Raw genomic sequence first — 14,188 nt, forward strand, 5'->3', positions numbered from 1 at the left:
TGATATCTAAGCAGTGGTTAATGAATAGAGAATAAATAGGAAGAAAAATAGTGGCAGCTGAGACTCGAACCCGCGAGCCGCGTATTAAGCAGAACGCAGCCAACCAACTGTGCCAGCGGCTATAGTTAATTAAGGAGAGAACGGACAATATTTAAGGGTTAACAGAGAACAATTTACCTAAGTTATAAAGAGAGGACTTTAGTGATTTTCGGACAAAAACCTAAACTCCTCTTCTCTCTCGCGACGGCGCCGACTCTTTCGGGCGGAAACAGAGCCGAATCTAGGGCTCGTCTTCGGCGGCCGGCGAGGACTTCTTCCGACGAGATCTCCACACCTTCGTGATTCCCTCGTCGAGAAGAACAAGTAGATACCAAGAGATCGTTGAGGAAACAACTTCTCCGAACCCTAGCAACCCTATCTCTTCGGTTGTAAGTCCAAGAACCCAAAGTAAGTGCTTCTCACCTGCGGTAGGAGTAGCTCTCGGGTTGTTATCTTGCGTTTTGTTGTAAAATGATAACAGTAGCCTTTCATCTTAGCATATGGTTTCGGATTTGATCCTTGCTCTAGCCAATTCGGTTTAAGTTGATTTTAATCTGTTAATGTGTTTTATTTAGGGCACGAACCGAAGTTTTGAGGGTTTTCCTTGATTACTACAGCATGCTAGTTAGGTGTATTTACCTTACACATTAAGCATGTTTAAGTAGATATATTCTAGTTTAAGCCTGTTGTGTTACCACTGGAATTATGCTATCTTGCATTACCTGGAATATTATTGTTGATAGAATTGGCTAACCTCATGTATTAGTACCGAATTAGAAATGCTAGTGCTGATGTAGTAGTGCTTTGTTTGGATGCCATCATCCTCAGATGTTTTCTATTGGAAGCAAATTTTAGTTCAATAGAAACTAGTTGTAGTGATGAATGCAGTAGGTTCGAACTTTAGTCTTCCTAGCAATTCAATCATGTTAAAGCATGCAAATTGATCATAATTGGTTATGGATAGTTTCGCAGTAGAAAACTGATTTCTTGAGATGTGATATATATTGAGTTGATTCAGCCATGTCTCATGAGGCTATATTTTTGGATTATTTCTAGAATTCTTACCTTTACATCTGTTAGGTATGAAAAGTTGGTATTGGAGTTAGTTCTGTAGCTTAAAGTGAAACAGGGATATGCTTAAATTGCTTAAACCCTTAATGTGAACGTGGCATGTGATTGAGCTGCTAAATGAGTTGCTTAAATTGCCTCTAATAAATGCCAAGGCATTTTTATTAGAAGGAGTATTAAAAGACAGATATAAAGAAAAGTATTTTACTTTTAAAAGGCATGTACCGGACACAATGTCCAAGGGATGGGCTCCAAGTTGCCCCTAGACATAAGGTCTAGAAGTGTCTTAATGGTTTTGGGATTAGCTACCTCAATTCTCATTAAGAAAGGCGCGCAAAGTGGTACAATGTCGGGCCCAAGTTAAGTTGAATATTATTTTAAAGTATAAAAGTATAAATTTGGAAACAAATAGAACGAGTTCCTTTATCTAAGTTGCAAATTTTAGCAAGTTAAATTATTGTTTCCTTTAGAGATGCATGATGTAGTTAATTGCTATTTTTCATGTTGAGCATGTATTTCCCTGCTTTCTTTTATGCTTATGCATTCCGTATCGGATTTTGTGAGTAGAAAGCACTTACTAAGCTTTATGCTTATAGATACTACTTTTTCCTCCTACTGCAGATATAGATAAAAATAAAGGAAAGGCTAAAATGGCATAGAAGAAGGCGACAAGGAGACACTGGTGATGTGTGTGTGGATGGCGGGGATGGAAGATTTGGGGACCTGGCTTTTAAATTTCTGCAAGTTAAGTTATTTAGGTTTCTTCATAAATAACTAGGAGGATTAATAAAAAATTCAGATTCTTTATGCTCTCCCTATTTTACTGTTTTGAAGTTGATTAAATACGTTGGTTCTGTTGAGTACAATATGAATTGTTTGAGTTATATGGAATTCGGTTTTGGTGCATTGCTTAAATCTGGAGTTTTAGTTTGTTGCCGTGGAGTTTGGTAAATTCAGATCCTTCATGTTGCTTAAAACTGTAAGGTTCTATATTATTGTAGCCTGATTTGCATTGCTTAAGCTTGGGAACTGTTTCGGCTGTGATACTTATCTGCTATTGTGTTATCTGTTGCTGCTGGAAATTTGTTTCTTTTTATTTGCAAAGAAATTTCTGTGAACACTGATATGCATGAGTTGCTAAAGATGAGTAATAGCCATATATGCTAATCTGTTAAAGGATTGTTAGATGTTGCTGAAAGTGTGTCCGGACTTGATTGCTTTGGTTGCATGCTAAAATTTGGTGCAGTATTGTAATTCCTTGCACTAATGGAGTTTAGTTATTTCTGAAATTTCTTGCATTTGAGCTGCCATGTACGTGTTGTTCTGTTATCAACGTTGTAGCATTATTTGTGTTGGGATACACTGCTGCTTAAATACAGAAAAATCTGCATGCTCATTTGCCATACCAAATAGAAATTGCATGATATATGTGTGCTGTTCGGTTTTGTTGGAATGAATGAACAGAAGGTTTAAGTAATTTCTTTTCATTCCTGTTAAGATTTAGAATGATATAAATGCAATATAGTTAAGGAAGTAATAAGCAGTAGAGACACTTGAGCATTAGTTGTCTATATGTTATACTTGCTGTTACACATGTTGCATGTTAAATCTTGGAAAAAAAAAAAGTATCAAGAAATTTTATGCTACTAATAAGAGGCATGTTCTGATATGTGATATGTTCCCAATAGTTTAAATTTTCCCTAGTCTTAATGCAAGTAGTACAAGTTACAGTAGTTAGTAGAAACAGTAGCGGTCACCCTCAGAGTAGTAGGAAAGAAATTGGGTGGTTGTTACATTACTTGAGATGCGTTTGGATAATATCCTTTTCCGATTGGGTATAGCTTCGACGATTCCTGGAGCCAGGCAATTAGTTAACCATAGACATATTTTAGTTAATGGTGGTATAGTGGATATACCAAGTTATCGTTGTAAACCGAGAGATATTATTACTACGAAGGATAAACAAAGATCGAAAACTCTGATTAAAAATTATATTTCTTTATCCCCTCACGAGGAATTGCCAAAACATTTGACTTTTGACTCATTCCAATATAAAGGAGTAGTAAATCAAATAGTAGATAGTAAATGGATTGGTTTGAAAATAAATGAGTTGTTAGTCGTAGAATATTATTCCCGTCAGACTTGAACCTCACAAAAATAACAAAGAAAAATTCATAGAATTTTGTCTGTTTTCGCCGAAATAAAAATAAATAGATCTAAGGGCCTTGGTCCGAATTTTTATTATTCACCTATCACAAACGGACAAGCGGTAATATTTTTTGCTCTTTCTTTTTCCGATATTTGTATTTTACGTATCAAAGTAATGTTATTAGGAATTGAGAATTTATATCAAATAAGGGTCCTCTTGTTGAGATGATGGTATTTGATTTGATTCAGTAACGTTGGTGAATTAAGATAAACGGAAAGAGAGGGATTCGAACCCTCGGTAAACAAAAGTCTACATAGCAGTTCCAATGCTACGCCTTGAACCACTCGGCCATCTCTCCTACATAATCTTATTATTGACCAGAAACCGAGTGAATAGTGAATAGCGAGTCATTCATATTATTGCAGTACAAGTGCGACTGATGAATAGTTCCATAGGAAAAATTCCTTTCAAATCAAATAAAATTTTCTATTTCTCAACAAAAATTTAGCTCATTAGCTATCCCATAGATCTAATACAAATTATTGAATCGTCCCGTGTATTTTTATATTTAAATTGTATGACATGACATATGCATGTTATGCAAACAAAAAAACAAAATGAAATAATTTTTCTATAAAAAAAATGGATTAGACTAAGGTAAGTATCCTTTTTGTTTTTTTGTTTCTTCTTTGGATCATAACCAAATAAAAACTTCTCGAATTATCAGAATCCGCAGTACAATCCTCGGTTATTCAACTTAGATGAAATATTTATTATAGTTCCGTTCGTTGTTATACTACGAAATTCGAATGAAATCGAATCTGATTTTAATATTTCATATCTCTCCTTGTCCAATCCAAACAAAAGGTCAACATCTTTTTTTATAATTAGCCTGTTTTTATTTTATGTTATTTCGTACCGTACAATTCCTTTAGTTTGCGGGATCATTTTCCCCTTACCCTAAGGGTAATGAAAAGAATTATAGAATGGATTGTTAATTATGCCAAGATCTCAGATAAATGCAAATTTTATTGATAAGACCTCTTCAATTGTGGCCAATATCTTATTACGAATAATTCCGACAACTTCCGGAGAAAAAAAGGCATTTACCTATTACAGAGATGGTGCGATTTGATTCTTTTTTTTAGGTCCAGTATTAAAAAGAGACATAGTTCGAGATAGAAAAAACCAAATTATTAAAATAAACCCACGCTTGGTGAAGGTGAAGTTTCTAGATAGAACAATTCCTTCTGTCGTGTATCCTCGATTGATGCTGCCTCGGATGCTTCAATTGTTGATTTTAGTATTTAGCGAAAGGTTACACCTATGGGTTCCATATTGTGAGTCAACCCTACTCCACTAGTACCAATAGGCAGCATAGGGGAAGAAGCACTACACCTAGGAATCAACAACATGAAAACTTTGTTATAAATTACCCTTTTCCTTATCGGTATCGGGGCTAACAAGAATGGTTGGGACAACAAACATCCATCTCGTTTGTACTTTGGGTATCCGTATAACCATCAAAGATCGTTGAAGTGACTAATTCCTGGAAATAGGGGGCGTTGAGGACAAAGAAATTGTTGGAGTTACCATTTCCATCTAGTACTAATATACTAATACAGTTGGTGTTAATAAAAAACCTCTTGCAGGAAGGCTGGCTAGAGATTTCTTGTAAAAATACTAGCTCCTTTCAGTTCATAATGAGAATAGTCAAATTTGAATTTCATGGATTATTTCCCTTAGTACTATGCGCAGAAAGAAGGGAGGAGCCATATGAAATGAAAATCTCACGTACGGTTCTGGAACGGAGATTCTTTGAATAGAATGAACGACCGTAACGGATGTTGGCTCAATCCGAAGGAAATTATGCAGAAGCTTTACAAAATTATTATGAAGCTACGCGACCAGAAATTGATCCCTATGATCGAAGTTATATACTCTATAACATAGGACTTATACACACAAGCAACGGAGAGCATACAAGGGCTTTGGAATATTATTTCCGGGCACTGGAACGAAATCCATTCTTACCACAAGCTTTTAATAATATGGCCGTGATCTGTCATTACGTGCGACTATCTCTACTATAGAAAGAAGAAAAAAAGATCCAATTAACTAGTAAATACTAGAATGAAATAGGTTTTCTACATATGCGTCGTCTAAAGCAACGGTTTTTATCAGCTGTAGCAAGTAAAGAGACTTCACGAGAACCAAAATTAAGAAGAAATGGATAAAGCCTATATACTCCATGGATAAAGGATTGAATTGATAGAGAAAGCACCGTAAAGATCAATTAGCAAGCTATTTGGTTGATAGAGTTAAGAACTGCTTTGCTTACTTATCCCGTGATACAGGATAAAAGTTAGGAATCAAATTATGTAATAGAGTTGATCCACTAAGGTATTGAGCAGCGGTGTAGCATCAGATCCCAAAGATCGTAAGTTCTTTTTTCTTATATTATATTAGTTAGGATATTAGGGAGGAAAGTCTTTTTCAAAAATTCTATATCTATATTATATAAATTCCATATATGCAATCGAGATAGTTACCTTTCAGAGAATTCTAACACTATATTTTAACACTATTATATATAGGATATAGGGTCGATCCATACTTCATTCCTCTGAAGGTGGGAGAAAAGATAAAGCTTTTTATTGATCAAAAAATTAGAGTTTTAAACTTATGTAATTAATTTCTTCTGGCTAACCCAACAAAAATGGGATACTTTTATGACAATATGACAAATTTAATTCAATTAACATATTAACATAAGGTAGATTAAGACGGGGCGCAAGCAAAAAGAATCGATTGTCGAGCCGTATGAGGTAGGAAACTCTCAAGTACGGTTCGAAGGGAAGGAGTTACCTATTCCGACCGGGGAGAACAGGCCATTCTACAAGGTGATTCTGAAATTGCAGAGGCTTGGTCCGATCAAGCTGCTGAGTATTGGAAACAAGCTATAGCGCTTAGTCCGGGTAATTATATTGAAGCACAAAATTGGTTGAAGATCACGAGGCGTTTTGAATAAGACCACTCCCCTTTTTAATTCATTAAAATTAGTTGTTGGATCCATCAATCAAATAAAATAGATCGTGTTCCCATGAAAAGATCCAACCAAGAGTTTCATTATATCCTTTCTTTATAAAATCATTGTATGGTATCTCATAGGGATAAAACGGTATAGAATAAAACTAATAAAGCTAGTAAAAGAAAGATACAAGATACAGTGGAATGACTAAATATGGATAAGATATAGCAATGGATCTTATTAATTCTAATGAATGATCTTGTGATTTCTAGTAAAGGAATAGAATATTTTATAGAAGTAGATTCATATGGGTACTTATACATTCAGATATAAGTGTACTAGTTTAGGTTGCAAAAAAAATTGTTTTTTCGTTTCGCCGGGAAAGTACTTTCCAAGGAAAAACAGGCCCCTTGGGCACCTAATCGTTATGTCATAATAGATCCGAACACTTGCCTCGGATTGACATATCATAATTGCTCTAGTGAATAACTAAATAGATGGATGAGAGATAGGAAAAAAAGGATTAATCATAAAAAAAATAGCTATCTTTCGGAGGTTCACTAAAAACTTGATGATTGGCGGGTCTCTTTGTATGTGTTGTCCGGAAAGAGGAGGACTTAATGATTATTCGTTCGCCGGAACCAGAAGTTAAAATTGTTGTAGATAGGGATCCTATAAAAACCTCTTTCGAGGAATGGGCCAGACCCGGCCATTTCTCAAGAACAATAGCTAAAGGCCCCGATACTACCACTTGGATCTGGAACCTACATGCTGATGCTCACGATTTCGATAGTCATACCAGTGATTTGGAGGAGATCTCTCGAAAAGTATTTAGTGCTCATTTCGGTCAACTCTCCATTATCTTTCTTTGGTTGAGTGGGATGTACTTCCATGGCGCCCGTTTTTCAAATTATGAAGCATGGCTAAGTGATCCTACTCACATTGCACCCAGTGCCCAGGTAGTTTGGCCAATAGTGGGTCAAGAAATATTGAATGGTGATGTGGGTGGGGGTTTCCGAGGAATACAAATAACCTCCGGTTTTTTTCAAATTTGGCGAGCATCTGGAATAACTAATGAATTACAACTTTATTGTACCGCCATTGGGGCATTGGTCTTTGCATCGTTAATGCTTTTTGCCGGTTGGTTCCATTATCATAAAGCCGCCCCAAAATTGGCTTGGTTCCAAGATGTGGAATCCATGTTAAATCACCACCTAGCGGGGTTATTAGGACTTGGGTCTCTTTCTTGGGCGGGACACCAAATCCATGTATCTTTACCGATTAACCAATTTCTCGACGCTGGAGTTGATCCTAAAGAAATACCACTTCCTCATGAATTTATCTTAAATCGGAACCTTTTGGCTCAACTTTATCCTAGTTTTGCCGAGGGAGCAACCCCCTTTTTCACCTTGAATTGGTCAAAATACGCAGAATTTCTGACTTTTCGTGGAGGATTAGACCCAATAACGGGTGGTCTATGGCTGACCGATATTGTACACCATCATTTAGCTATCGCAATTCTTTTCCTGATCGCAGGTCATATGTATAGAACTAACTGGGGCATTGGTCATGGCCTTAAAGATATTTTAGAGGCTCATAAAGGTCCATTTACAGGGCAGGGCCATAAGGGACTCTATGAAATCCTAACAACATCGTGGCATGCTCAATTATCTCTTAACCTCGCTATGTTAGGTTCTTTAACCATTGTTGTAGCTCACCATATGTATTCCATGCCTCCCTATCCATACCTAGCTATTGACTATGGTACACAACTTTCGTTGTTCACCCATCACATGTGGATCGGTGGGTTTCTTATAGTTGAGCCAATGACTATTCATGATTACACATATTAAATGAAATATAGTTAAGGTTAAATATATTTCATCGTGGTTTGAAATTCAATTGAATTTTATTTTTTTTATATTAGAGGAATGTTATGGTAAAACTTCGTTTGAAACGATGTGGTAGAAAGCAACGTGCGACTTGAAGGACATGATCGGCTGTGGATTTTTACATCCACCATTTTCCATAAAAATGAAGATGCTCTTGTCTCGACATAATTTGTTCTGTTCCATTAGGAATCTAATTTGTCTTAGATTGATAGTACGTGATGGAGCTCGAGTAGAAAAGATTGATTTATTTATCAAGGGGAAGAATCTAGGGTTAGTGCTAATCAATCAATAAGTTCGACCAACTTTGTAAATATATCCTCAATATCAATATAAAAAAATTGAAAGGTTTAAACTTGAAACAAGTTAAAAAAAAAGTTTTTTTCTATAAAAAGAAAGGTGTATCCTAGGAAATCAATTCTTCGTATTCTATTTCTATAGGTATTCCATTTATATAGAAGAAAATAACAAAAAACAAAAGGTATGTTGCTGCCCTTTTGAAAAAGGAGTAAGGATCACCGAAGTAATGTCTAAATCCAATGATTTTACAAAGGAAAGATAAAGGATTCCGGAACAAGGAAACACTATTTTCAATTGTCTCAAGAAAGGGATCAGAATAATTGACTCGGGATGAGACAAACAAAAGAGGTTAGAGACGGCTCAATAAATGTTTAAGGATTCGTCAGAATTACCCAACTTGAGTTATGAGTACGAATGAAAATTTTTTTTCTCGAGTTCGAGCCGTATGAGGATAAAACCTCTTATACGTTTCTGGGGGAGATTGTTTATGTGCATCTATCCCAATGAGCCATCTATCGAATCGTTGCAATTGATGTTCGATCCCGACGAGAAGGGAGAGATCTTCGAAAAGTGGGTTTTTATGATCCGATAAATAATCAAACTTATTCAAACGTTCCTGCTATTCTATATTTCCTTGAAAAAGGTGCTCGACCAACAAGAACTGTTTCTGACATTTTTAGGAAAGCAGATTTATTTAAAGAAAAAATTTCGAGTTAGTTAAAGTTAATTAGTTAAAATGAAAAGTTAATTAAAAGAAAAAAGACCAAAATAAAGAAAAAAGGGGGGAGGAATAAATATATATAGTGTAATTATTTACATTTACCTACAATTTATTATCTATAATTTGTCCTTTTCCTGTTATAGGAATCCAGCAACAAACAAGGAATTAATCTTGTTTATCCTTTATTGATTGAATAAACCTGTCTGTCTTTATCTCTTCCTTATTTTATAAAAATTTCTGATTTATTTATATTTTTTTGTTTGTGCCAATCCAACAAAAATATTTATTTGATTTACTTCAGTTTTTTATTCGTTTTATCACCATTCTAGTCATATTTATATTGACAATGTTATATTAAACAAATATAATTGATCGTAGATAAAGAAATCTTCTTATCCCGACCCTATCCTATATTGTATTATTGGATTTGGTTTTCAATTCACTTCAGTCAAATGACGGGTTTGTATTGCCGGGTTTACTGTCATAGAAGATGTTTTTTTTCCTTAACTCGGGTTAAATAAAAAAATGTATAAATAAATGGTTGGTCCGTCGGAATTTTGGCATTTCTATTAGGAATTTAGTGCTTTTTACTATGATCTATACATTTTTTCTAATTGATCAATAAATCAACAAGAAAGATTTGTTCTTAGTTCAATGTTTTGATGGGGTCGCGCAGTCTAATTCAATTGGTTTTTTATTTCGATCGTATCTACATATCCGACTTTAATTTTGAAGGGTTGGGTTGCTAACTCAACGGTAGAGTACTCGGCTTTTAAGTGCGACTATGATCTTTTACACATTTTGATGAAGCAATAAATTCGTCCAGACTTTTGGTAGAGTCTATAAGACCACGACTGATCCTCAAAGGTAATGAATGGAAAAAGCAGCATGTCGTAATACATAATATAATAAAAATAAAACTATAAATCTATTATTTTATTTTTATTGAAAAAAATTCAAATTTATAGTTTGGTCTAGTGAATAAATGGATAGAGCTTCATGGCTCCAATTCCAATTCTGATAAACCAAAAAGCAACGAGCTTATGTTCTTAATTTGAATTAAATGATTACCCGATCTAGTTTTAGACGTTAAAAATGGATTAGTGCCTGGTACGGGAAAGGATGGGGTCTCCCGTGAGGAGACCATTGATTCTTTTTCTTTTATGAATCCTAAATATTTATTATTATGGGTTAGAGACGATTGTGTAAAAGAAACAGTATACTGATAAAGATAATTAATTCCAAAATCAAAAGAGCAATCAGGTTGCAAAAATAAAGGGTCATTATCCTCTTGTAATTATAACGAAGATAAACCATTTTTGCTAGAAAAAGGGGAGTAAAAAAACCTATTGATTGGATTTCCTCTTTCCTTTACAGGTTTATTATTATTATTGTAATTGTATATATACATAATCTTCTTTATTATACATAATATACATAATACTCTGTTTTGACCATATTGCACTATGTATCAGTTATTTTATAACTCAAGAAATTCTTTCTACCTTTGCTTCACGTGGAAATATAAATGGAAGAATTACAAGGATATTTAGAAGAAGATAGATCTCGGCAACAATAGTTTCTATATCCACTTCTCTTTCAAGAATATATTTACGTATTTGCTTATGATCATGGGTTAAATAGTTCAATTTTTTATGAACCCCAAAACTCCTTGGGTTATGACAATAAATTTAGTTCAGTACTTGTGAAACATTTAATTATTCGAATGTATCAAAAAAATTATTTGATTTATTCGGTTAATGATATTTACCAAAATATATTTGTTGGGAATAACAATTATTTTTATTTTAATTTTTTTTCTCAGATTCTATCTGAAGGTTTTGCAGTCATTGTAGAAATTCCATTTTCGCTGCAGTTAATATCTTCCCTTGAAGAAAAAGAAATACCAAAATCTCACAATTTACAATCTAGTCATTCAATATTTCCTTTTTTAGAGGATAAATTATTGCATTTAAATTATCTGTCCGATATACTAATACCCTATCCCGTCCATATGGAAATCTTGGTCCAAATACTTCAATCCTGGATCCAGGATGTTCTCTCTTTACATTTATTGCAGTTCCTTCTCCACGAATATTATAATTGGAATAGTCTCATTATTCCGAAAAAATCTATTTACGTATTTTCAAAAGAAAATAAAAGACTATTTTGGTTCTTATATAATTTATATATATATGAATACGAATTTCTATTAGTGTTTTCTTGTAAACAATCCTCTTTTTTACGATTAATATCTTCTGGAGTCCTTCTTGAGCGAATACATTTTTATGTAAAAATAGAACATCTTGGAGTGTACCGAATTTTTTGTCAGAAGACTCTATGGATTTTCAAGGATCCTTTCATACATTATATTCGATATCAAGGAAAATCGATTCTGGGTTCAAGAGGGACTCATTTTTTGATGAAGAAATGGAAATACCACCTTGTTAATTTTTGGCAATATTATTTTCATTTTTGGTCTCAACCATATAGGATTGATATAAAGAAATTATCAAACTATTCTTTTTATTTTCTGGGTTATTTTTCAAGTGTACAAATTAATTCTTCGATGGTAAGGAATCAAATGCTAGAGAATTCATTTCTAATGGATACTCTTACTAAGAAATTTGATACTATAATCCCGATTATTCCTCTTATTCGATCATTGTTTAAAGCTCAATTTTGTACCGTATCTGGGTATCCTATTAGTAAACCAATTTGGACCGATTTAGCGGATTGTGATATTATTAATAGATTTGGTCGGATATGTAGAAAGCTTTCTCACTATCACAGTGGATCCTCAAAAAAACAGAGTTTGTATCGAATGAAGTATATACTTCGACTTTCATGTGCCAGAACTTTGGCCCGTAAACATAAAAGTTCAGCACGCAGTTTTTTGCAAAGATTAAGTTCGGGATTATTAGAAGAATTCTTTACGGAAGAAGAACAAGTTATTTTTTTGATCTTTCCAAAAATAATTTCTTTTTATTTATATGGATCATATAGAGAACGTATTTGGTATTTGGATATTATCCGTATCAATGACCTGGTAAATTGTTTATTAGTCACGACATAATACAATACAATATAAATATAAGATCCATAGAAGATGTACAAATGATCTATATTTATACTATGGATCAAGAGAAAAAATATTCAGAGAATTATCATTCTGAAATGCTCATGTAGTACTGTACTGCTTGAATCAACTGAGTAGTCAAAATTCTTATTTGCACTTTACTTTCTTCTCGGGATGTTTTTTATTTATATGTATACATAGGGAAAGTCGTGTGCAATGAAAAATGCAAGCACGTTTTGGGGAGGGATTTGTTACCTATTATACTAAAAGGAAAAATATCTACTCCATCCGACTAGTTCCGGGTTCGAGTCCCGGGCAACCCATAGAAAAAATACAAAAAAATATTTATTTTTTTTATTCACTTCATTTACAAATTGTTTAGTCGTAGATATATAAGATGGATATACGTCTGTTCGGTTGATATTGGTTGACATTGACATATAAATCGTGTTATACTGTTAGATAACAAGCCTTCTATTATCTAACTCATAATTATGAATAGTTAATACATATGCTTGGGAGTCCTTAATAAATTGAATAAACCAAGATCTTACCATGACTGCAATTTTAGAGAGACGCGAAAGTATCGAAAACCGTCTTTACATTGGATGGTTCGGTGTTTTGATGATCCCTACCTTATTGACCGCAACTTCTGTATTTATTATCGCCTTCATTGCTGCCCCTCCAGTAGATATTGATGGTATTCGTGAACCATGGAAATAATATTATTTCTGGTGCCATTATTCCTACTTCTGCAGCTATAGGTTTGCATTTTTACCCAATTTGGGAAGCAGCATCCGTTGATGAGTGGTTATACAATGGCGGTCCTTACGAGTTAATTGTTCTACATTTTTTACTTGGTGTAGCTTGTTACATGGGTCGTGAGTGGGAACTAAGTTTCCGTTTGGGTATGCGTCCTTGGATTGCTGTTGCATATTCAGCTCCTGTTGCAGCAGCAGCTGCTGTTTTCTTGATCTATCCTATTGGTCAAGGAAGTTTTTCTGATGGTATGCCTTTAGGAATATCTGGTACTTTCAACTTCATGATTGTATTCCAGGCGGAACACAAGATCAATTCTTTTTTCTCTGCAGCTAAACCCTAAACCCTAAACCCTGAACCCAGATGAAGTTCTGACCATCTGTCAGAGAAAAAAGAACGAATTGATCTTGTGTTTTGCCTGGAATACAATCATGAAGTTGAAAGTACCAGATATTCCTAAAGGCATACCATCAGAAAAACTTCCTTGACCAATAGGATAGATCAAGAAAACAGCAGCAGCTGCTGCAACAGGAGCTGAATATGCAACAGCAATCCAAGGACGCATACCCAAACGGAAACTTAGTTCCCACTCACGACCCATGTAACAAGCTACACCAAGTAAAAAATGTAGAACAATTAACTCGTAAGGACCGCCATTGTATAACCACTCATCAACGGATGCTGCTTCCCAAATTGGGTAAAAATGCAAACCTATAGCTGCAGAAGTAGGAATAATGGCACCAGAAATAATATTATTTCCATAAAGTAGAGAACCAGAAACTGGTTCACGAATACCATCAATATCTACTGGAGGGGCAGCAATGAAGGCGATAATAAATACAGAAGTTGCGGTCAATAAGGTAGGGATCATCAAAACACCGAACCATCCAATGTAAAGACGGTTTTCAGTGCTGGTTATCCAGTTGCAGAAGCGACCCCATAGGCTTGTACTTTCGCGTCTCTCTAAAATTGCAGTCATGGTAAGATCTTGGTTTATTCAATTTATTAAGGACTCCCAAGCATATGTATTAACTATTCATAATTATGAGTTAGATAATAGAAGGCTTGTTATCTAACAGTATAACACGATTTATATGTCAATGTCAACCAATATCAACCGAACAGACGTATATCCATCTTATATATCTACGAC

General features: G+C 34.5%; 3 protein-coding genes, 1 non-coding gene and 2 pseudogenes across 4 annotated transcripts; 4 read left to right on the forward strand and 2 right to left on the reverse strand.

Moving 5' to 3' along the window:
• Positions 1-3,527: 3,527 nt before the first annotated feature.
• TRNAS-GGA lies at positions 3,528-3,614 on the reverse strand. The gene has a single exon. It is a non-coding gene; the product is annotated as a tRNA-Ser (tRNA).
• Positions 3,615-3,872: 258 nt separating this feature from the next.
• LOC122034196 (photosystem I assembly protein Ycf3) lies at positions 3,873-6,419 on the forward strand. The gene is made up of 3 exons (XM_042593329.1): positions 3,873-4,380; positions 5,099-5,328; positions 6,135-6,419. The coding sequence occupies exons 1-3, from the start codon at positions 4,257-4,259 to the stop codon at positions 6,285-6,287; spliced, it is 507 nt and encodes a 168-aa protein (XP_042449263.1). The 5' UTR covers positions 3,873-4,256; the 3' UTR covers positions 6,288-6,419.
• Positions 6,420-6,566: 147 nt separating this feature from the next.
• Positions 6,567-8,675, forward strand: LOC122034195 (photosystem I P700 chlorophyll a apoprotein A1-like). Its single transcript, XM_042593328.1, has one exon. It carries the CDS (start codon positions 6,908-6,910, stop codon positions 8,138-8,140), a length of 1,233 nt encoding a protein of 410 aa, XP_042449262.1. The 5' UTR covers positions 6,567-6,907; the 3' UTR covers positions 8,141-8,675.
• A 794-nt stretch (positions 8,676-9,469) lies between these two features.
• On the forward strand, positions 9,470-12,638 carry LOC122034194 (annotated as a pseudogene).
• Positions 12,639-12,831: 193 nt separating this feature from the next.
• LOC122033855 lies at positions 12,832-13,378 on the forward strand (annotated as a pseudogene).
• A 39-nt stretch (positions 13,379-13,417) lies between these two features.
• Positions 13,418-14,178, reverse strand: LOC122033857 (photosystem II protein D1-like). Its single transcript, XM_042593015.1, has one exon. The coding sequence runs from the start codon at positions 14,012-14,014 to the stop codon at positions 13,418-13,420; it is 597 nt and encodes a 198-aa protein (XP_042448949.1). The 5' UTR covers positions 14,015-14,178.
• Positions 14,179-14,188: the final 10 nt, after the last annotated feature.

This window comes from Zingiber officinale, chromosome 11B, assembly GCF_018446385.1.
Source record: "Zingiber officinale cultivar Zhangliang chromosome 11B, Zo_v1.1, whole genome shotgun sequence".
Taxonomy (NCBI): domain Eukaryota; kingdom Viridiplantae; phylum Streptophyta; class Magnoliopsida; order Zingiberales; family Zingiberaceae; genus Zingiber; species Zingiber officinale.

Excerpts from the sequence above, each read along its gene's own strand:
- LOC122034196 (XM_042593329.1), top strand. The coding sequence starts at position 4,257 with ATGCCAAGATCTCAGATAAATGCAAATTTTATTGATAAGACCTCTTCA. Across the intron at positions 4,381-5,098 it reads ATTTACCTATTACAGAGATG|GGATGTTGGCTCAATCCGAA; the intron begins GTGCGATTTGAT and ends AACGACCGTAAC. Across the intron at positions 5,329-6,134 it reads TGGCCGTGATCTGTCATTAC|CGGGGAGAACAGGCCATTCT; the intron begins GTGCGACTATCT and ends ACCTATTCCGAC.
- LOC122034195 (XM_042593328.1), top strand. The coding sequence starts at position 6,908 with ATGATTATTCGTTCGCCGGAACCAGAAGTTAAAATTGTTGTAGATAGG.
- LOC122033857 (XM_042593015.1), bottom strand. The coding sequence starts at position 14,014 with ATGACTGCAATTTTAGAGAGACGCGAAAGTACAAGCCTATGGGGTCGC.